This window comes from Vombatus ursinus, unplaced genomic scaffold, assembly GCF_900497805.2.
Source record: "Vombatus ursinus unplaced genomic scaffold, bare-nosed wombat genome assembly UNPS02014791.1, whole genome shotgun sequence".
In the NCBI taxonomy this organism is placed as follows: Eukaryota; Metazoa; Chordata; class Mammalia; order Diprotodontia; family Vombatidae; genus Vombatus; species Vombatus ursinus.
The window spans coordinates 36,245,453-36,268,178 of record NW_020954569.1 but is presented as its reverse complement, the minus strand read 5'-3'; the positions used below and the strand labels follow the sequence as shown (position 1 = coordinate 36,268,178).

The following is a 22,726-nucleotide window of genomic DNA, read 5'->3' as shown; positions in this document are numbered from 1 at the left end:
AAAATCCATTCCAATTCTATTACTAAAAAAATAATTAATCAGATCTATTAGGAGATAAGTATTTTCAAAAGTATGTTAATACCTCTAAGAGGTGAAATGAATATAAATCTACTTCCTTCTTCTTTGTCAGTGACTCTGGGTATTGATTTTCTAAACAGCAGCCCAGTCTATAACTTACATGAAAGAGTTAATTTGACTTCTCAGAGTACCTGGCTGACTCTAGCAGGGTGATTTATATATTTAGAGAATCTAGCTCTATTAATATATGAATGTTATCTGGGTACACAAAACATATTTCATGTTGATAATGAATCTGTTGACACTGTTAATACTTGATTATATAAATTTTAGTGATATATTTGCTAGACACAAAATTAATACACAGGAAAAGACTATGGACTGTGACAAACAATATGTTTCTGTTGGCATATGTCCCATTTTTGTTAGGTGGAATATAGTTTTCTACTGAGCTTTTGTTTAAACAATAAGCGTACTGAAGTCTTCATACTAAGTACAGTGTCTTTATTATTGTCTAAGGTATACTAGCTGCTTTGAGAACATAAATGAGAAATTTGTGTTATTCTTTTAAAAAAGGTCCTGATTTCAAATTTTAGTGCTGTTGATGAAGATGAATAAATACAATTACAACCTATCATATTTATTTTTGTTTGTGGTATAATGTCAATTAAAATGTTATGTTAAGTATCTGTTATACTTTTTAAAAAAAAATTTTAGGCTAAATTTCTTCTAGGACAACTAGGTGGCTAAGTGGCTGTAATACCAAGCCTGGAGTTAGGAAGGCCTGAGTTCAAATTTTACCTCAGACATTTGCTAGCTCTGTGACCTTGGAAAATTCACTTAACCCTGTTTGCCTCTGTTTCCTCATCTATCAAGTGATCTGGAGAAGGAAATGGCAAATCGCTCCAGTATCTTTGTCAAGAAAATCTCAAATCGTGTCATGAAGAGTTAGACGCAACTAAAATGACTAAACAACAACAATAACCACAAATTACTTCCAGCTGAACTCTGTGCTTTCTGAATAAAGATTCTAGTTTGAGAAGGTAGAGTCATGCTGGTCAAACCCTGAACCTGAAAGGCACCCAATGCCTGACTGACTCTGAGTGTTACAGCAAGCAGGAAAGGACTTCCAAAGTCAGACCAGCCTCAGCCCCAGTCTCCTGGATTCACATTGACATGGCCTGGCCTTAGTCATATATTAATTGAAGAGTTCATCACTGAATTTTCACTGAATCTTAAGAATTTTATTTTAATCTTACTCTTCAAAATGTTTAGTATTCTACAACATTTTGAATCACGTAACACTGCCCTCTCCTGTTGCAGAAAGGAAGATTCAGGTTTGAAGTTAGAGCATACAAGATTTCTTTGGTTATGATATATTTGAATCTTCAATAACAGATAAACTGATAAAGAGTATTTTTTTACTTGAAATATGTCCCCTTTCAGGTGCTAGTATTATTCTAATTGAAGGTAGAGAAGTGAATTCATTTTAAACTAGGTCTTTGCTACAAACTTTGAATGGATAGGAATATGAATAATAAAATTCTAGCACTCTTAAGTTCTGTACAATTAAATAAATAAGTATTTTCCATTTCATTTTAGAGTTTTTTTCTGTCTGTATGCCTATCTTTGTTTTTGTCTTTCTCTGTTTCCCTGCCCTTCCAAGAATCAAAATAGCTAGTGGGCAGGGAGGAGGGTTTGCATTCACAACCCCTTGATATAATGACTTTATACATTTACAAACTGAACAGCCCCAACTGGTACATGCTACATTAGTTCTGTGTTTTCACTTATGTAAATAAATATATAAGAAAACAAACAAAATGAAATAACAGTAAGGAATCACAAAAAAGTACTGTACTAAAAAGACAGAAATGTCAGAGAAAGTACTTCTGAAAATGTCCATATAACCATGAAGGGATATCACTTAAAAAAAGAATTTATCATAAAATCATAGAATACACTAAGTGGGATTGACCTCAGATGTCATCTAGGCTAACCTTAGCCCAAATATGAATTCCTTTTCACAATATCTTCCATGATCCTGGCTCTGTTTTTTAGATTAATTTCTTCTGCTTAAAAATATGTTTCTGATTTTTTTTTTGGTCTTTTTTGTAGTGATAGATCCTGCCTGCATTTTAGTCTTGTTTTTCATGCCCTCTTCTAAGTCATAAATCTAGTACCTCAACTTCCCCCTCTCCACAATTAGATGCTACAAAAAATTGTCTTAAGACCATATGGCAGGATCCCCCAAAATATGTTTCTCACTCAGTCTTCCCCTTCCATATCTATATTTCATAAGAATTCCCAAGATCTCAACTGGAGCCAATCTGTTCTGTTCTCTCAACAGTATGTTAATTATGCAGTTTGGGATGACAGTCCACATTACAAGAGGAGAGAGGGGCAGATGAGCAAGCTTATTTAGACATTTTCCAAGTCTTCTAAGCTCTTTTCTCCCTAAACCTAAATTATGAGTGCTCTCTCTCTCTCTCTCTCTCTCTCTCCTAAAATCTAGCTGTGGTTTTGTGTTTTGTTTTTGTTAGGATAGGGAAGAGTAAAAGTACTAGAAATGTTTTCATTGAGGAAAAGTTGAGTAAGAGTGGGGAAGAAGAATATCATATTACACAAACATTCCCCAAACAGATTCTTAGCACAAACAAGTGTCAGAAGCTAAAAGGAACTGAAGAAGCAAGAAGAGTTGGGGGTCTGAGGAAGGTTAGTGGTCTAGCACTAGCAAATGAAAGAATATATTTGAATTAACTCTCTTTTCTCTCCCCAGCCAACCCTAGCAGGAATCTCTTTATATCCATGTCCACAGGAGTTGAGAGTGGTAATGAAACTTAGTGGATTGCTCATCAAACCAATTTTTAAAAATGAGAGAAGAGATACATGGAAAGTTAAATGACTTGCCTAAAGCATATTAAGTAGCATGAACAGGATTTAAATCCAAGTTCTCTTACTCTATATCCATTGACCTTCCCACAAAAGAAAAGCTTTGCCAGCATCAACATATTACCATCAATAGAGTACAGATCAGAAGCTAATCATATTGACAGCACAACAGCTCTATTTGAAATAGGTAAATTTAATCTGCATACTTCTAATCTCTTCACTGGGATTAAAGGAAGAAAGGAAAGGAGACAGAATCCAATCATTTAGAAAGAATATGAGGATCATAGGGAACTGGGTTAGCTGAGTATTGAACCTGATATGCATTGTAGGTTAAGGGAGGTGGGGTAAGATGGCATCAACTTGAATGAAACTTGATTTGACAAAACAGTTTTCCTTGGGAATCATCAGTTTCATTAGCATGACAAACTAATTACATTTGTCTTGTGTGGGGTAGCAAAGGCTCCTAGAAGTACCAAAAATCTAAATTCTGCTTATGAAGTAATGTCATTTCTGTTTCTGTACAAAAAGAAAAAAAACCTGAATGCTGTAAATGGATTTTGTGCTGTGTAGGAGCTGCTAAGGCTGGAATAAAACCAGGTTAAGTTTTTCTTAAGGTGGAGGAAAGAAACATGCTGGCTGTTTGTGAAAGAAATGGGTGGAAGATTAGAAAGATGAAGAAGAAAGAACTCATTTCTCTGCTCCTGAGAAGTGGAAAGGTTGAGAACAGGGAGTTTTTCATTTGCTGAGTGATAATGTAAATAAATCTTTTGTGTAAGATATAAATATGGATTTCTCTAATAATAATTTATGTATATTCTCCATTTTCCCCCTTCCTCCCTCACACTGTTGCACAGACAAAACATCACAAGGACCCTGGTGTGACATTGATAGCTCATGTATAATCAGCTCTGCACAATTAGATTAGACTCTTTTGGGATAGACAGGCCCTATCTCTTTTCCAATTAAACAAAATGAGTAGCTGAGCCAAAAGCCAATCACTGAGTTTTGCTTTCTGCTATCCCTCAGCTATGGGCTTAAATTCTATCCAAAACAGCTTGTAGACTTACTCCTGGAAGTACCCAATGATTCCATGAGGCCTTTTCTTCTACAATTAAGCAACCATTTCCGTCAAATGATGCCTAGCAATGCACCACCCTGGGGAGAGGAATATATAGTGCATGCTTAGGTACCTAAATATTGTTTATTAAGCATTTACTGTGTTTTAAGTAGATATTGTCAGGGATTTTAAAAACAAAATAGATCACAGAGGTTCTGCTGTCCAATAGGGAGAGGAAGGTTAGAGTCCTTACCCTGAGAAAATTAGTGCTCTGCATATAGGTACAAGAAGAGAACGTATATGTGATAAAGAGAGGATAATTCAAAACATCACATATAACCAATCTACCAACCACTTTGTGAGATAGAACCCATTACTCCTATGGGAATATACAGCAGAGAAAGATGATTGTGGATTGGAGTTGTCCAGAAAAGGAATACCTGACATCCTGAAAAAGAAAGTTTGGGATCTTTTTTGGGGGGGGGGGGGGGGGGGGGGGGGGGGGTACAGAAGTAGTGGCAATGGATTAAATGCAGTCAACATCCAAAGAAATGATTTGTTTTGGACGCTAGTGTTCTCTCAGTGTATTCCAATGACCTGCATGATTCTGGCAGCTTTTGCTTGAAGATGTCTCCAGGAACTCAAGCATTCAGGCATTTTTGTTTGTTTGTTTTTGTTGTTTTTTTTGCTTGTTTTCCTTTGTTTTGTTGTTGTCGTTTTTGTTTTCCTTTTCATCATTACGTCTTTCTCTGCCTCTTGCCCTGTCAACTCTAAAGTTTATGTTTTTGTTTTGTTTTGTTTTGTTCTTTTCCAAAGGTGCTTCAGCTGTGTGCTTTGAGGTGTGACTTTCAACAAGCAGTTCTTGTTAGTCTCGCTGGTAAAGGCTGCACTTCGAAGACGTGGCACGGCAGCCCTAGGAAGGTAGAACTGGACGTGCCCCATCCTTCAAGTCCAGAACTGATTCCTCCCTACTTCTCCATCTCCTTTTGCGTTAAGCAAGCAAAGAACTTAACAGGATCATTAGTCCCCTTAATAAATGATGCAGCTTTACTCAAATCCTCTGGCGAGGAGAACCTTTCCTAAGGCTGAGATCACCCAACTGTAAATTATGCCCAAAGGAGAGAGCATACCATGAGGTTATTTGAAGAAAAGAAAAAAGAAAAAAAATCCCCACTTTCCTTTTCTATCCATCCCCATTCTGGATGTTGTCTTTTGTTTGTTTTGTTTTGTTTTCTTGTTTTTACCTAGAGGAGCCATCAACTCTATTTTCTCCATCCTTCTGGAGGGTCTCTGCCCCGCTATCCTCAATCTTGTTGGTGGGCTGTTACATCCAAATCCAAGGATGATAAACTCTCCCAATGTCCTCTTCAGGGTGAGAACGCCACCCCCCACCCCCGCCTATCCCCAACCAGTCCAAGGAAGCGTCTCCATAGAAGCATTGCTCTCCCTCCAGCTCTCTTCCCTCCTCCTCTTCATCTCCCTCCTTCCCCCCCCCCCCCCCCCCCGCTGCCAGGCGCTGACCACACCCCTCCCCCGTTGTCCACTGTCCCCGGGACGGTCCGCTGCCAGTCTGTTGGTGCTGGGATTTGGAGGCCAGAGACCGGGAGCTGTCAGACCGCCCATGCGCGGAGTCAGCAGCAGCGGAGGCTGCGGGAGCGCGCAGGGGAAAAGGCAGAAGGGCAGCTCCTCCAATGTAACTCTCCTCCTACCGCGGCGCTGGTGGCAGCAGTAGCTGCAGCGGCGGCAGTATCTCGCTGTCCCAGAAGCTACACCATGCTTCTAGCTGCCCAGCCACTGACCAGAGTCGGAGGGTCCCTTGTTTCCTGCCCTTCTGGCCAGCGCCTCTAGGGCTGAGAGCTCACTCCCCCTGTCCATAACAATTCTGAGAGGACTTTTCTTTTCTCTTCTTTTTGGCTTTGACATTTGGGAGCACCGGGCAGCGAAGTGGGAAGTGGGCTGCAGAAGAAGGGCTGAGGTAGCAGCTGCAGAAGTCGGCGTCGGCGTCTGGCCTGAGACTTGCACCGATGTGGCAAGAAGCGATGAGAAGGCGCCGCTATCTGCTGGACAGGGCAGAGGCTGCCGCGGGTGGAGGAGGCAACGGGTCCGGGGCTGGGGACTGTGGCGGCCGGCTGCACAAGTCCCGGGACTGGCTCTACGAGTCCTACTACTGTATGAGCCAGCAGCACCCACTCATCGTCTTCCTGTTGCTAATTATCATGAGCGCCTGCATAGCCCTCCTCTCCGTCTTCTTTGCTTTGGGGCTGGTAAGTCCCTTTCCTGTATTTCCCACACGCGCTCCAGCACCCCAGACCCTTGCGGTCTTCTCCCTCCTTGGGTACCATGGCTTTCCCATTCACTCCCTGCCTCTTTCCTCTTCTGGAGAGGCAACCTCTTTAGACCAGACTGTACCCGGTTGAGCCTTTTGCCACTCAGTCTTGTCCTAGCTGCGTGAACATCTTTCCTTCAATACCTAAATCCCCTCCGCCCTCCTCTTCCTCTCTGGCTTTCTTTCTCTTTGCTCTACTTGAATATTGGTTTCTCTTCCTGTCCCTGAAAAGGGCTTGTGGAAAGAATTTTTTTTTACAGTTATCTTGAAAATCATTAGACAAAATAAAGTTGCGGAGTTCTCAGGAGGTCTGTGGTCAAGGTGTCAGGATTTGCTTGTTCTAGTGCATCTTCTCTCACTCTTAGGCAAACACCATTTTCCTTAATTTAACCAAGTCAAACAGCTTTCAACTTCCTATTAGAATGGACTCAAAATTAACAAATTCTTCGGGCTTGTTGCATTAATTCATTGGTTCCTAGTCTTTCCATTGGAACAATCACCATTGTGGCATTTTGTAATGTAATAATCATGACTTGAAAATGACTAAAAAAAATCGTAAGGGAAAGGGGATGATAAGGTTTTAGCGAGGAAAGAGAAGGAAAGTTTGTGAATTTTTCATGCTCAAATAATTGGAAATGTACCAATATTCAAAATAAACCGTTACACTGAGTTTCATGAGAGGCAAATTCATCCTGTTTAGTGCACTTTATAAAGGTAGCTTTCAGGACTATGGGGAATATAGTGCCTGAACAGAAGATGTCAATTGCCAATTTATATTTTCAAGCAAAAATCTACAACTCTGTACATTTGGATTGAATATAAAGGGCGAGTCTGTAGAGGGCAGTAAATTCCTGTCACTGATTCTTTTTCTTATTTACAGTTCAAAGTTTTACTCTGTACAAGGATAAATATGGGATTTGTTCTAAGATATTTATTGTTCTAAGACATATGTTTGGTTACTCTGCTATTATTTCTCTCTCTGTCTTTCTGTCTTTGCTAGTCTCTGTTTCTGTCTCATTTTCTCTTTCTCTATGCTTCTTTTCTTTCTCCCTCTCTTTTTGTGTGTCTCTGTTAATCTCTGACTCTGCTCTTTGTCTATCTCTGTTTTTGCCTCTCTGCTTTCTTTCTCTATCTCTGTCTGTCTTTCTCCATTCTAGGGGGTATTTTCTGACTTACCGATTATGTTCTAGGCACTATCAAACAAAAGGATACATCTTATTTAGAGAGAAATGTGACAACAAAGTAGTTGTTTTCCATCAGGTGCAATTGAGAGCTTCCTTGGTATTTGGAAATATGCTTTTTGAACCAACTAGAGCTCACTTTTTATTTACTGGTGATGCTGAATGTTTACCATCAAGAGGGTTACTTCGAACTCCTTTTAGTTTGTTTGTCAAGATATAACACTTTGGGTTTCTTGGATAAGAGAAAGACAACGTGACCATCAAAGCATAAGGGAATGAATATTTTGGTATCAAGTCCGCACACTTGAGAATGAAATAAAAATCTAAAACAAAAAAAAACAACAACAACAACAAAAAACAAACAAACAAACAAACAAAAAGACCTAACAGATTCTTACTGTCTATCTGCATAGGGTAGTTCCTTCTGGTATTCATTCTCTAGGCTATTTTGACAAAGTTTTAAATATCTCTGTTCATGGTACATTTATTTCTTTCACTGAGATATTGTTCTCTAATCACAGAACTGGAAAGAACTTCAAGTGGTGCTTCATTCTCTTTTTGAAAGACAGTCTTGAAAACCAAGTGGTTATCTGTTTGTGTGTGGAGGTGGGGGTGGGGAATAGTATATGTTTTAGTGCTTCCAAGGAAGGAAAATCCATAACTTCCCTTAGTAACTCAATACATTAAACAGCTCTCACCTTCAGGAAGTTCCTGCTTTGGTCCAGTCCTAAATCCATAATGCTCATTTGTTTCTTTGTAAGTGGGAATGAAGATCAGGTGACCATCTATTTATAACATCCATTTATATGTTTAAAGAGAAGTCTGAAATTGGGGCTCCATTTAATCTTTTTTTTCCTGAACAAATATTCTAACTATTTTAACCTTTCATCATGGAAACTGTTAAAAGGTTAATCAACTTTTTGAGTGGAGAAGTCAATCTAAGTTATGTCTTTAACTTCATTTTACTTGATTCGTGGACTGGATCATAGATCAAGAGCTGAGAGGGATCACAAAGAGCATCTAGTTCAAAGTATTTATTTTATAGGAGGATAAGGAGGCCAAGTGAGTTACTAAAAGTCACACAAGTCAGAGACAAGATGTAAATCCTGGTCCCTTCATTCCAGAGCCAGATGTGCTTTCCATTGTACCACAAGCAAAATAATTTCCATATATCATGTTTTGTTTGGTTATTATACACTTTTTTCAAATGTTAGAGTGATAGCTTTGACAATTATTTATCTAAAACCATTCATTCCTAATTTATCATTTAAAAAAAAAAGCCTTGTTGCCTCTCCCTTTAGAAGATTTGTAAAGAAATCTTAAAACCAATGACGAGTAAAATCAAACATGACAGTATCAGCCTATTTTTTTTAATGGTCTGGTTCCATTCTATGCCACCCATCACACAAACACACCTTAGTGATCTCTTTTGTTGCAGGAACCTAAGATTAAAACTACTTTGACATATATGGTTGCTCTCTTTAGTTACTGAAAGCAGGATCCTCTATGAATTTTCAAACTTGGACAATCAGATCAGAGAGAAAAAACTCTTAAGTGAAAAGATCTGCATTATTTTCTTGCACTAGACCCTTTGAAGGTGCTGAGACACTTATGGGAACTCTGTTACCTTGTGATTTTTTTTTTTTGTTATTAAGACGTCATATTAAACCTTATTATAACTCAAAGTCAGATGAAGTCTAGTTGGGAAGCTTCACAAGAAAAGGAGGTTTCATTTCAATTTGTAGTGCTTTCACAGACCTAGGATGATTTCTTTGTAAGACTGAAGCAAAGTTTGTCTTTGGAGACTTCCACCTCAGGATATTGAAATATTTCCTTTGGGATATTGCCCAGATTTCCACCTTAAAACACTTTACTAGAATAGCTTGGCTCTGATGTAATACAGGAGCTAAGCAGATCTATTTTTTGCTGCCTGAAATCTTGGACTGATTCCTTATTTTCTCCTGAATGTGTCTGATTTAGATTAACAGACTTTCATCAGGTTTTAGTAGCAGAAAAAGTCTAGCCAATTCCTTAATAAACAACTATACTTTCTTAGAATATTTGATTTGAAGCAGTCATTCTATAATGTTTCTAGCACATAATAACTTTTGTGTGTGTGCATGCCTTTGCTTGTGATGTGAAATGAAATCAGTAATGAAAGAGGCTATAACTTTATCTTAATTTAATGTTGTTTTAATTTTGCTGAATTTTGAAAGGATTTCATTTCAATAAGCAATCCAGTTTTTGATTCATAAATAATGTTGTTAAGACAACTTTCAAGTATTTTTAGTTAAAATTTGCAAACAAATTCTAAAGTGAAAACCACAATGCTTAATTATATTTTTTCTTGTTCCTTAAAATTAACTTGACTATTAAGATAATTTCTATTTATTGAAAACTCTCTGAAAGTTTAAAACAATGTAATTTGGACTTATAGTTTGTTCTGAATATTCAAACTGATAGACAATTTACTCTTCACAATTGGTAATGCACTTAATGAAAAGGTCCAGTGAGATTCGATTTTAGTTTATTTCTCCATCTCCTCCCCATTCTCCTTTTTCTTACTTATTCTTTTTACTTACTTTTGCTTACAGGAATGTGAATGATTTTCCACAAAACTAAAACCCTTGTTTCCGCATGTACATATTCAGATCTTTTCTACACAGATTCAGGTTTGGAATAAAACCTTGACATGCTCTTTGAACAAAAAGAAAAGTACCAACAACTGGACACATTTTGACTTGTTTTCAGAAAAATAAATTATACTAAGAGGCAGTTCATGTTCCAAGTTGAGATTAGAAATATAATTCTCATAATTCTCAAGTTGACAAATCACATTATAAACTATACCTTTTCCACACTTTTGATTTTTTTTCTATTGCATTTATTTTCTAAACCTATAGAACAATTTATGTTTTCAGTAAATATAGGTTGATGGAAATTTCACAAAGTTGTTGTGTCTTAGGCATAATAGAATAATTATGAGAATACTAGGTAGTAAACTCCAAGTTATTCAGTAATTTGCCTTACCCCCACCTTAAAATATCATTGCATCTTTCAAAGTTATTTCTTTCCCTCCTTTTTCTCTAACATATTTAGAAGGTTTGGATGCAAGAAAAGGTCTCCCTTCTTCCTTGACAACTGTTAGATGAGATAATCATCAAATCTTATATCCATAATTACTTTTAATATTCCATTGCTAAAATGTGTCTCACTTTAGGGTTTTTTTTTTTTGATAGCAGAATTGTTTTCTTTTTAATAAAAAGATTGAAACCTTATTAAAAGTATCAGTAACCCCCAGTAATTAAACCCTTAAAGGAACCAAGATGTTCTTTCCATAACAATCAGGTGGATTTTCTTCCAGATGGGCTGTGGTGAGAATGAGGAAATGGAATTTTTCCCCCCAGACTCAAGGTGGGGGAGGAAAGGGAAAGACAGATGAAGAGATTGAGATAGCATGCACAAAAAAATCCCTTATTGAAAAGAGTTCTGTGAACAGATACTCTACCCTCACTATTGTTCAGGTATGGAGGTATAGGTGCATGTTCTGAGAAGTTCCACTGGGCAAGGGCAGGGAGGATAGGGCTATGATTGTCACGGATACTTTCGTGACAGATTTTATACAATTTTTGGAAAAACAGATGTGCTACTGGTTTAATTAATGTCTCATGAAAGATGAATGTCTCATCCATTCTCTTGCCTGAATATTTCAACTATCTCTTTTCATCTAATTGGATATTCCTTCTCTTGACACAATTTATAACCCTATTGTGTTACAACATATAATCTTAATGAGTGACTGACTGAAAAAGAAATTCTGTTTTCCTGCTAGCTAATAGTCTGGTGATTCTTTGGCCAGGCCAGTCCTTGGATAACAGTTATCCACAGGTTCCCATAGTCTAACTGAACCTGCTTGGACTTGGGGTATCTATTGATGGAATTCTCATGTGGTCTACCCAATGAGAAAGGAAAGCTGAAATTTCTATAGTTTGTTGTTTCTTGAATAGTTAGGAAAGTTAGACAGAAGCACTTTGTGGTTTAAAAGATTTTGTTTCAATTAGTTTTAGAAATATTTTTGGTTATATACCATTGGAGCCTAAAATAGGTTCAAAATATATTGCATTAATTCCATGCTTTCCTCATCTATTTTTTGAAATTTCTGGATTGGACTGTTGTTTACATTAAAAATATATCTCACAGATGATTGTTTGTACTGATATAATTTATTCTTTCATTTTGTGTATGTGTGAGGGGGTGTTTGTGTGTAGATTTGTGTGTTTGTGTGTCAATTTGTTTGTTTTCAAAAATATGGTAAATATTTTCCAACCTCTGAAAGTTATAGCAATTATCAACCTATCTTTGTGTTGCAGAAGGATTATCTTCAACACTGTGTGTATTCCAGTAAGATCTCCAAATAGGTACTAAATGAAACTGAGTAATTCTCTTTAATTTAATGGAACATTCACCTTATCATTATATTAAGTTAACAGTATTGCAGGGGAAAATGTGCCCATTTTACTTTTAACATGATTGTGTCCATGACTTTGATGTGGTTTCTTCAATAAACATCAGTGACAAGAAATCCCAGCCTGGAAGTTAACATGTATTCCCTTCTGTAATGAAACTCTTTATTATAAAGAGAAATTCACTATAAGGTGGGTCTATGTTGCAACACATCCTAGGAGATTCAGTTACTGAAGTGCCAAAATAACAACATCATAAAATTACCCTAAGTATTTCAAGGGCAGTGGCCAATTCCAATGTATCTTTATAACTTCTAATGCCTAGCATAGTATGCTGCTGCACATAGTAATTCACTTAATGAATATTTGTCAGATTGTGTTAATAACATAGTTTTACAGAATGGACCTAAAGGCATTATATTTCTACTCAAATTGCTTTCATTCCAAATTTCCTCCTCACTCAATTCTCTGCAAATCCAAATCCTTCCCATATTTCCAAAGGCTAACTCAACTCCCTACTCCTGAAAAGCCTACAAAACACTTTAACACATTGTTTTTCCTTTCATATAAACCCCTACAGAATTGTTAATTTCTGTCTAATACATTTAGCACTGCAGAGGACTTTAGAGGTGATCTAATCTAACTCATTCAATTTATCCATCAGGAAACTGAAATCCAGAGAATTTAGGTAACTTCCCCAGCATCATATAAAGAGGACAGAGCTTAAATTTGAACCTAAGTCCACTGACTCTAAATATTGTATTTTTTCCATGTTTCTTTTCATGTGATACATTTTAAGTGCAACTAGAGTTGTATGAGTGAGGCTTTTTCCAGGGGTGCTAACATTTTGGGTATGCATGTGTACATATATATATACACACATATACATATACATGTATACACATATGTATATATACATATGTGCATATATACATATATAAATACACATATATATCAGCTGTGAGGTATGTTTTTAATGTAAATAACAGTCCAATGCAATGTGTGTATATATAGGTATATATATGTGTGTGTGTGTGTGTGTGTGTGTGTGTGTGTGTGTATGTTCAGTAGAAACAACTGGGCTTAGTATCTAGTTAATGAGAATAATTAATTTAAAATATGCTACCAAGTGATCTCCCTAATCCTGGAAGCTGTATTCAGTTGAGTTCCTCAACAAACTGGACCTGCTATAGAGCAGTAGCTCAGATGAGCTTTTCCTATAAGTGATATTATAGGGTCTTCTGGGATATCAGTTTCCTATCCAAATCACCATAGTCCAATGTATCCTCATTCTTTTATGGAGTCTTGTGTTCTGAAATCTGATGTCCTTCCAAACTATTCCTGTTATCCCATCCACTAATCCCTATTCATCTCTCTAGATAGTGCAGTGTCCATACTTATATTCTCTCTGAAATTACTCGAATCATTTTATATGTTATTTTTGCTTCTTACCTAGCATCTTACCTTGCTCCTTACCAAGCATCCTTGAGAGCAAATGTTCTGTCCATTATTCTCTCATATCTTCAATAACAAATAGTACAGTTTCAGAAACATAGTAAATAATCATTCAATAATCATTAATTGATTGTGAGATTTTTTTCTTAAATTCCCAGCACCGATCAATTTTACTGGAGAGGAAGCTATTCATAAAGCTGCATGCTACTGTGATGGGCTACGAAATGATAGTCATTTGACTAATTTTAGGGTGTAGAGAATGGAAAATAGAGTTGCTTTGCTGTTTGTGTTATAAACATTTATGACTTTCTTGGAATAAGCAACTAACTACTGGTCAAAAAACTCTCTCCACCAATGTAGTTTGGAAACTATCCTGAAACCTATGGTCTTAGATTGATGCCTAGGGTCCTGGAAGTTAAATGATTTTCTGGCTGCTCTGCCAGTATGAGTCAGAGGGAGGATTTGAACCCAGTTTTGCTGGACTCCAGGATTTAACTATGTATACCATGTTGCCTCTCTGGTCTAGATCAATTATAGCTGTTTAATAAAAACAAACCTTCAGTTTTCCAAAGAAAAAAGATCATACTGATTCTCAAAAAATATTTTAAATTTCACTTATGTGAGGACTTACTCCCTCCACTGACACAGTAAAATCCCTCCACATCTTAGAAAGATGGTTTCATGAGTTTCTGAGACCAAAAAATAACCTTTTAATGGTTAGCTTCTTGGTGACAAATAGCTCTGTTTGCTCAGCAGAATCTAGTTCAACAGATATGTTCTCATACAAAGCTTTTCCAGCTCAGAACCTCTCAGAGCTTATACTTCACTGACAGAGTGTTCAAGAACCCAGAATAGCAAACCAGCACACTACAATGAAGTACAGGGTTTTAACAGAGAGAAGAAGAGGAAATAAGCATTTATTAAGCACCTACTATGTGCCAGATACTGTGCTAAGTATGTTACACATATTATCTCATTTGATCCTCACAACAGCTCTTGGAGTTAGATGCTGTTATTTTCTCCTTTTGACAGTTGAGAGAACTGAGGTAGATGGATGTAAAATGACTTTCCTAGGATCACAGAGCTAGGAAGTGTCTAAGGTCACATTTGAACTCAGGTAAAACTAAAAATGTTGTGGATAATTGAAATTGAGAAGACATTCATTGTTTTTTTAATTTCTCTCCATCCAAACTTCTTCCCAAACTGTTGACAAGGAGTAAAATTAATTGACTGGCGTTTGTTTCTTCTGAAGGGGAATATTGCATATCATTTGAAGTCAGTGCCAACAATTAGGGAACCAATAAGAAAATACACAAGGAAGAAAAGAGGTTGAGGTGATTCACAAAATGGATAATCACTCTCTGAAAAATCAAATATTGACTGTTTATATAAGAATTTCCAATTCTATCTTAGTTGAATGAGGCACATATTGACCCTGGTATTCCTCAAATCTATTACTGTAAGATAATTTTATATAAATTGACTAAAAATAAGTAGATTTTTTTTCAATCTGCAGTTTCTTAGTTTAGAATTTAAAAGTTAAACCACTGGTAATGTTGGAATTAGGAGAGAATTTTATTTCAGCACACACCTGCCTGCTATGTTCACTAACCCAACTATGCCCAATTTTTTTTTTCTGGCAACGCTATCTTGAATGAATGAGAACATAATCAAATCATAGTGGGTAGAATGAGAACAGTGTGGTTTTCAGGGAGGTTGTTCTATTGGCATGGTACTATCAAAAATAATCTTTTCACACTTTCTTGTTGGTTTGGCTTAACTTCATGCTACCTCAAGGAAATCTCAGATGAGAGGAATATGTGTTCTGTGGGTATACTTGTTAGCTGAGTTTCAATGGGTCATTGGGGTGCTTTTTCTATCTGTTCCTTCATGACAATACTGACTCTACATGCATAGAGCAAGGAGGAAGCTAGGAGCCAGAAACAGAGACTAGCTAAGACTTCTCCTTAGAGCTCTCACATTTACCTTTACAAAGGGGCCTCTTAGATGTTCCAACAGAGATGAATTTTGTCTCCAGTACTAAATGGAGTAGGCTGCATCTTCCTCTTACCGAGGTCTTTCTACTCCAACTCAGACTCACCTTTTGAGTTCTATCAAAGCATTTGGGGGTGAAGAGGAACAGAAAGGATGAGAGATGAGGAGGAGATTGTCTACTGAGAGAACTTTTTCTACCATTTCCTAAGCTCTGAGGTGGCTTCATGATCTGAAGGTGGAACAGATTTCCCAGACCAACAAACTGACTGACAAATACATGGTAAACAGTGATGTAGAAGTTGTCCCATAGGACAAGATTGCCTCAACCTTTTGCAACTAGAAAGTTTAAGGGGACACATGCTGAGTTTGTTCCTTGTTTTAGCATTTCCATCATATTTAAATTCTGCCTATTATGTCATTGTTGGTTTCTTTATTGACTTTCTTTGAGGTCCTGTCCTAATTTGTTTTGTTGAACTAAAATTGTCATCTTTAACAAACATGAAGACTATAACAGGAAGTATTCAGTCACAGACCCAGAATTCCCTTTAAAAGAGTAGGACATATATAACAGGACGTTTCCTTTTAAGTCATACATGTTCAGGATCGCTAATGCAAAGAAACAAAAAAAGCTCTTAATGTTCACTTAATACATGTAATAAAGTGTGTGTGGGGGGGGGAATCCACTGAATTACAAACTAAAGTATTGCACTAATCTGTAGGAGAATTCCCTTGTCATATTTCTCTCCCATCATCTTAACCATTTATAGACCAGGTAGACTGATCCTCATTGGCCCCTAGTTTAGCTCCTTGATAGAGATGACAAATCAGTGTTCATTGTAACATGAGTACATGATTATAAGGAACTAAAGGGAAAACTACAACTCATTTTTCATCACCCAGTTAGGTTGTTTGCATGTTACTGATAGAGTTAACTTTAAGGTGAATCTGAACTCAAAGGTCTTATGTTTCATTCCTATGTTCTTGCCCCAGAAGAATATGTTCATTTTTTTTTAATTTCATGTTCCATTAACAAAACTATAGACATCAATAAAAGGAAAAAAAATGAAGGATTCCAAGCTGTCAATGAGCTGTAGATATTACAAATGAAATAGAAAATGACATACTAAAAACATTTTTATAATGAAACAAACAGGGCTGTGCAGGAACTGCAGAAGCCATCCAGCCTGAGAATCCAAAGGAAATAAATTATTTTGTAAAGAGTAGCAGTGTAGCTGAGAGGTTTATTAGTAGATGATATAGGGTTGAATTTTAAGCCTCACTCTCTCATTGACTTACTGCAAACCTAAGTGTGACCTTTCTATGTGTCATTTGCCATAAAACATGGAGAACAAAACTGAAACAGTGTCCTAGCTGTTAAGAATGAAGTAACATACCATACCAAAGAGGCTGGGCCAATGTTTTCAATTCCATTTAATTTAGCAATGAACATTTATCAAGCCCTGCCTGTGCACAAAATTCTAAAAGCACAGTGCTAGGAAAGGAAACAGAAGCCAGAGAACAGTGGCCAGGCTTGGTCATGAGAGTCTTTTGTCATACAGTAACTGGAAGAGATAGAAACTTTAGCTAAGACATGATCTCCACTGTTAGAGCTTGCAGACTAGCAGAAGACACTAAGACATATATATATATATATATATAAACTATGCTAAAATAATATGTAATAAGTACAGTAGATAGGTACAAACTAAGTTTGATGACAAAGAAATGACAGTTAAATCACTTTGAAAAAAGTGTAGGGCTAAATGACTACCAAATTGTGGCAAAACTTTATATATTTCAAGTATCTGGAAACAGGTTGTTTCTTCAAAAACAGTCAATGTTTTCATTTCTGTCATTCTTCATGCTGTTGACAGCTCAGGGTCACAACTAACCATGATTTGAGTGTAGAAAAAAAAATTTCAGAAACAAAATATAGGTCACAGATAAAGATTGATTGTTACAATTCCAGGAAGACCTTCAAAATTGTTTGAGGTAAGCAAGAAAGGAGAAAAGGAATTATTGAAAATATAAAAATAGTCATCATTCTGATAGAGTCATAAAAGTCCTTGGGAGAAAGCTTTGAGAAAGGAGGCCAAAGAGAAAGAGGGATAGATGGATAAGAGGATTACACAGAAACTGAGAAGGCAGGAAAACAGCCATAAGGGAAGGAGAATGAAGAGCAGAGGGAAAAAAAGGGGGGAGGGTGAATGGATTTAAAAGAAAGGGAGAGAGAAAGAAAAGTGAGGCTTTAGTTTTTCCACATATTTCACATGATCATATATGATTTTACAAATATATTTTGTGGCATTTGTACATTTTATCCACCTCCTGAATATCCAAGACATGAATTTTTGTTTGTGTATTACCATGCATTTTTAAAAATCTTTCTAAGTATTTGTTGCAATTCCCAGGCTGATAGTAGGCATATAATAAAATATTTGTTGAATTGAATTGGAGAGAGTTGATTGATCATTGGATAGAAATTAAAGCAAGCAATTGTAAAAAAAAATAAAATTAGACTATATTAATTGAATTTCTCTGTTAGTTGAATTATCAGCGCTTGAGATATGATGAGACATGGTATAGTACTATCCCAGTTTTTAGGAATGAAACTGCTTTCTTTTTATTCCCCCTCTCTACTACAAGGACTATTTGTTAGGAAGCAGGCAGAGCACAGACAAGACAGTTGAGCAAAGCATGAAAATTTCAACAACCCCTCCTGCCAGTTAGGTCTTACTGACCTAACTGAGCCTTCACTGTACCTACTCCAAGTGATAATATACACTTCTAAGTAAACATGAAGGTGAATTTCTTGTCATCAAAAATATATGTATTCATAAAAAGTAATTTTGAGAAATGCCTTTCTTTCTACCACCTCATTTGTTACACTTTAGGTGCCTATCTACTCCCAGTCCTGGAGTGGAAGCAAAATAGGAAAAACAACAACAAAAGACAAACTCCAAATTGTAGGTAATACAATAGTTTAATTCCAAGTAGCAGATAGGTGGTACAATGGATAGAATGCCAGGCCTACGGTCAAGAAGACTCATCTTCATGAGTTCAAATCTGGCTTTAGACACTAGCTGAGTGACCCTGAGCAAGTCACTTAACCCTGTTTGCCTCAGTTTCTTCTTCTGTAAAATGAGCTAGAGAAGGAAATGGCAAACCACTTTAGTATCTTTGCTAAGAAAACCCCAAATGGGGTCATGGAGAGTCAGACATGACTGAAACAACTGAATAACAACAGGAATACTGACATTGCAAGGAAAGGAAAGCTTTCGCATAAAGTTTCTATTCTTACCAAAATCATGATGAGCTCTTTACTCTATGGGTTGATTGGGTTTGAAATTAGATTGCAAATTCCTTGAAGTACACTGGAATGCCTTTTATAGTTATAGACCAAAAATAACAGAACTTAAGAAATAATTTATTTTAAAGATACATGTGTGTATATGCATTTAATCATATATATGTGTTATTATTCAGATATTATTCAGTCCTTTAATTATAAAATAAAATAATTGTGTTGTAATTTAGGTTTTAGGTGGCATTAAGGAAGTGAAGAAAAGAGTAGGGAAGGGAAAAAGCATTTATAAAGCATTTACTGCATACCAGGCTTTATGGTAAGCTCTTTGCAAATAGTGTTTTATTTAATTCTTGCAACAACTCTATGAAGTTAATGCTATTGTCATCTCCATTCTACTTTTGAGAAAATTGAGGCACATAGACATTTAGGGACTTTCCCAGGAACACAGATAGTAAGCATCTGAGGCTGGATTTGACCTCAGGCCTTCCTCACTTCAAGCCCAGCACTCTATTCATTATACCAACTGGCTTCATTAGATTTTATATATTTACATAGATGATAGATAGATAGATAGAGATAGATAGATAGAGATAGATAGATAGATAGATAGATAGATAGATAGATAGATGGATGGATGGATGGATGGATGGATGATGCACAATTATAAAGCAGAATAGATAGATAAATAAGAATAAGATTCCATGTGGGAAAAGAAGGTATAGAACAGAAGGTCAATCACTCCACAAGAATTTATTAAGTACCTACTGTGTGCCAGTATTGTGCTAGCAATACAAAATCAGTAATGAAACAGTCCCTGCCATCAAGAAGCTTATATTCTATTGGAGGAAGTAACATAGCCATATAATAGAGATAAATATTTGCACATGCAGTTCATGATCTGAAGCTAATTTCCCAGTTCCTACTTATACTAGCAGACTGAGCATGTCTGCTGCATCTCCACCCCAGAGCCCTAGGGATAAACGTGAAGTGTTTGGGACTTGTTTTTCTAAAGGTTTATAGCTTAAGAACCTCTATCAATATTCTTCCCTTCATGATTATTGGTTGGTATCAGTCACACAAACTTATAAGCTTTTAACAAGAGGTATTACCTAAGGTAGTTAGAACAACTGGCACTACTTCCACTTCTAAGTTCATGGCATACTCTCACATTAATATATTATATATAGATATATGTTAAATGGATATATTTTTATATATAATCTTTTGAAGAAATTGAGGCAAGGAGAGGCTATAGACCTCACAGTTCCAGACCAAGAATAACAGGACTGGAGAAATAATTTTAACACACACACACACACACACACACACACGCATACATATACATATATACATATATACATATATATACACACATATGTATACATTGATATGTATATCTGTATATTCTTGTCCAGATATTCCATTAATGTGTATATATTGATATATACATATTAATGTATGTATTACCATGCATATATTATGAGAAAGAGAAAAAGGAGAGAATGAGAGAGAGAGAGAGAAAGAGAGAGAGAGAGACAGAGAGAGAGACAGAGAGAGAGAGAGAGAGAGAGAGAGAGAGAATCCATGTGAAATGGTTTAACACTTAGGAATAATAAGTGGCAATGGGGTAATACATCCCCAGTTTCTGGAAATTTGTTCTACTTCTCCTGGGAAACTTACAGAGTTCCTCTCAGGTATTATGTAGCATTCTCCTAAACTACTTGGTGAGCCTTTGCTCTGCTTGTGTCATAGCATTCTGTCTGTCCTTTCCAATAATGCAAACATCAATACCAGCTGCCACTGTCTCATGGAAACTACTAGCATGTCAATGAAAGAGTCAAAATCTTCTGGTATTTCAAAGTTCACAAGATCCTCTCCTGTTCAGGGGGTAGGGGATACTGAGGCTGAGGTACTTCCCTAGTGTCCTCCAACACACACACACACACACACACACACACACACACACACACACACATTTCTATACTAGTCTATTTTATAGAAGAACTACATAGTGTAACCAAGGCCTTTCCTCATTCAATCCAAAAAGACTTCTTGTTCCACTTAATTGAATGTCTAGGACTTGTTCACGCAATCAGAGTTTGAAACTGATTTATTCATTTGAGACAAGTCTCAAATAAATCTGGTAAAATATCATGGGAAAATAGGATAGGGTGATTGATCCAAATGACCCCAGCCTTTACATAAGACAAATACAAGAAAAATAAAATATATCACAGGACAGCAGGGTGAAAAGAGGAAGCACTATCATGAGTGGATGAGGAAAGGCTCATGGGGTTGTACTTAAACTAGTCTTTGCACTTAGCTAAAGATTCAAAGAAACATATGTGAGATGAGAGTAAATTCTAAGCATAGGGGATAGGTTGTCTAATGGTATGAAGACAGAAAATGAAATACCATGTGTGAAGAACAGACAGAAAGTAAGTCAGTTTTGGTGGGAAAATAGAGTGGATGAAGGGGAATAATGTTTAAGTCTGTAAGTGCAAATTGTAGCCAAGTTATGAAGGGCTTAAAAAGTGGAAAATAAGAATATGTATTTGAACCTAGCTGCTGCACTGTTTGTATCCCCATAACTTAGCACGTCTTGGCACATAGTAAATTAACTGCATGTTTATTCATTGATTAGTTGCCAAACCTAAAATGGTTATATAATCTTGTATATTTATTTTAATAATATATTATTAATTACATAATATAGCACAATATCATATAATACAATATATACATAATATATAATTATAATAATGTGTTATAATTAATAAAACAATAATATTTTAATAATAATCTATGGTCTAAATAACTATATCAACTTTTAAAAAGAGATTTAGCAGTTTCTAATTACTGTCCGCACAGCCTCTCACCATATGATAGGGAGATCTGTTAAACTTTAGATTTTTAGAGGAACTTTGAATCTTAACATTTGCTTGAAAATGTGCTGAAATAACACTCACCTTTTTTTTAATTGAATTAGAAAACCTTAAAGAGTGCTGAACTGAAGCCTCAGGCTATTTGGGTTTTATTCTGCTATAATAAGCTGATAAAATGTTTGTGGCCCAGTTTCAAACTGTCACAAATAGACTAAAGGCAAATTACCATTGTAGAACAAAAAATGAACCTGAAGAAATGAGGACCAAAGAGATCTGTGAAAGCAGGATGTCCGCTAAAATTCTGGAGAGCAGCCTTTTGTTTATATCAAGGCAATTCATTAAACTATATTTACTCCAAAGAATAATTTTGTATAGCACTGACGGTCTGTTCAATACCATCTAAATGGAAGCTCCTATTATTTACAAGAAATTGCAGGAGTGAATATGGTTAAGGATGAAGAGGCAGGTAAAAAGGATAGCTTTGTGGAAAGGTCACAAAGAATTACTTACCACCTAAAATAAAAAGTTGTCATACAATAAGTGAAAATGGCAAACTTTGAATTAGCCTGGCAATTAGGAGGAATACAACATTAGCAGAAAAAGCATTTGGAAAAGAAACAATTAAATTCTGAAATGAAAAGAACTATCCAAACAGACCAATGCATTAGAGGTAACATGCTAGCAATGTCATTGTTTTTGATGCTTTTTACAACATTTATTTCAGAGTGCAGTGCTTTCAAAGTCTAACCCTTCTCCCCTTGTATGGAATATGAGAGAAAAAAATTGTATTTGAAAAGTGATTTACGTTGATTTGAAAAGTTCTGACCATTTAGTGTCTGTTGATTTTAGAATTATCTATTTTTGCCCTAACATTTTAAAACTGAACAATGTTACTAAAGATCATTTGGGAGAAAACTTTTTTTTTAAAGCATGCTTCCGTGTTAGCATGACTTCATTCTTTTTCCTGTTCATTTTGAATTGTAAAGGGAAGGAGATTCAGAATCTTGCCCTCCCATGTTTAAGGAAATGTCCTCAGTTAATTCTTTTATCTTTAAGAAAACGCTTAATTGAATTGGTTGAGTGTAGGAAGCCTTGAGGAGAGAGAGAGAGAGAGAGAGAGAGAGAGAGAGAGAGAGAGAGAGAGAGA

The 22,726-nt window shown here is 36.2% G+C and overlaps 1 protein-coding gene across 1 annotated transcript in view; it reads left to right on the top strand.

The window, feature by feature from the left end:
• Positions 1 to 5,991: 5,991 nt before the first annotated feature.
• The window catches only part of ADCY2 (adenylate cyclase 2), a 562,787-nt gene continuing 546,052 nt past the window's right edge, over positions 5,992 to 22,726 (top strand). Inside the window, exon 1 of the mRNA XM_027868958.1 lies at positions 5,992 to 6,231. Within this exon, the coding sequence (XP_027724759.1) occupies positions 5,992 to 6,231 (240 nt within the window). The remainder of the gene's footprint in view (positions 6,232 to 22,726) is intronic.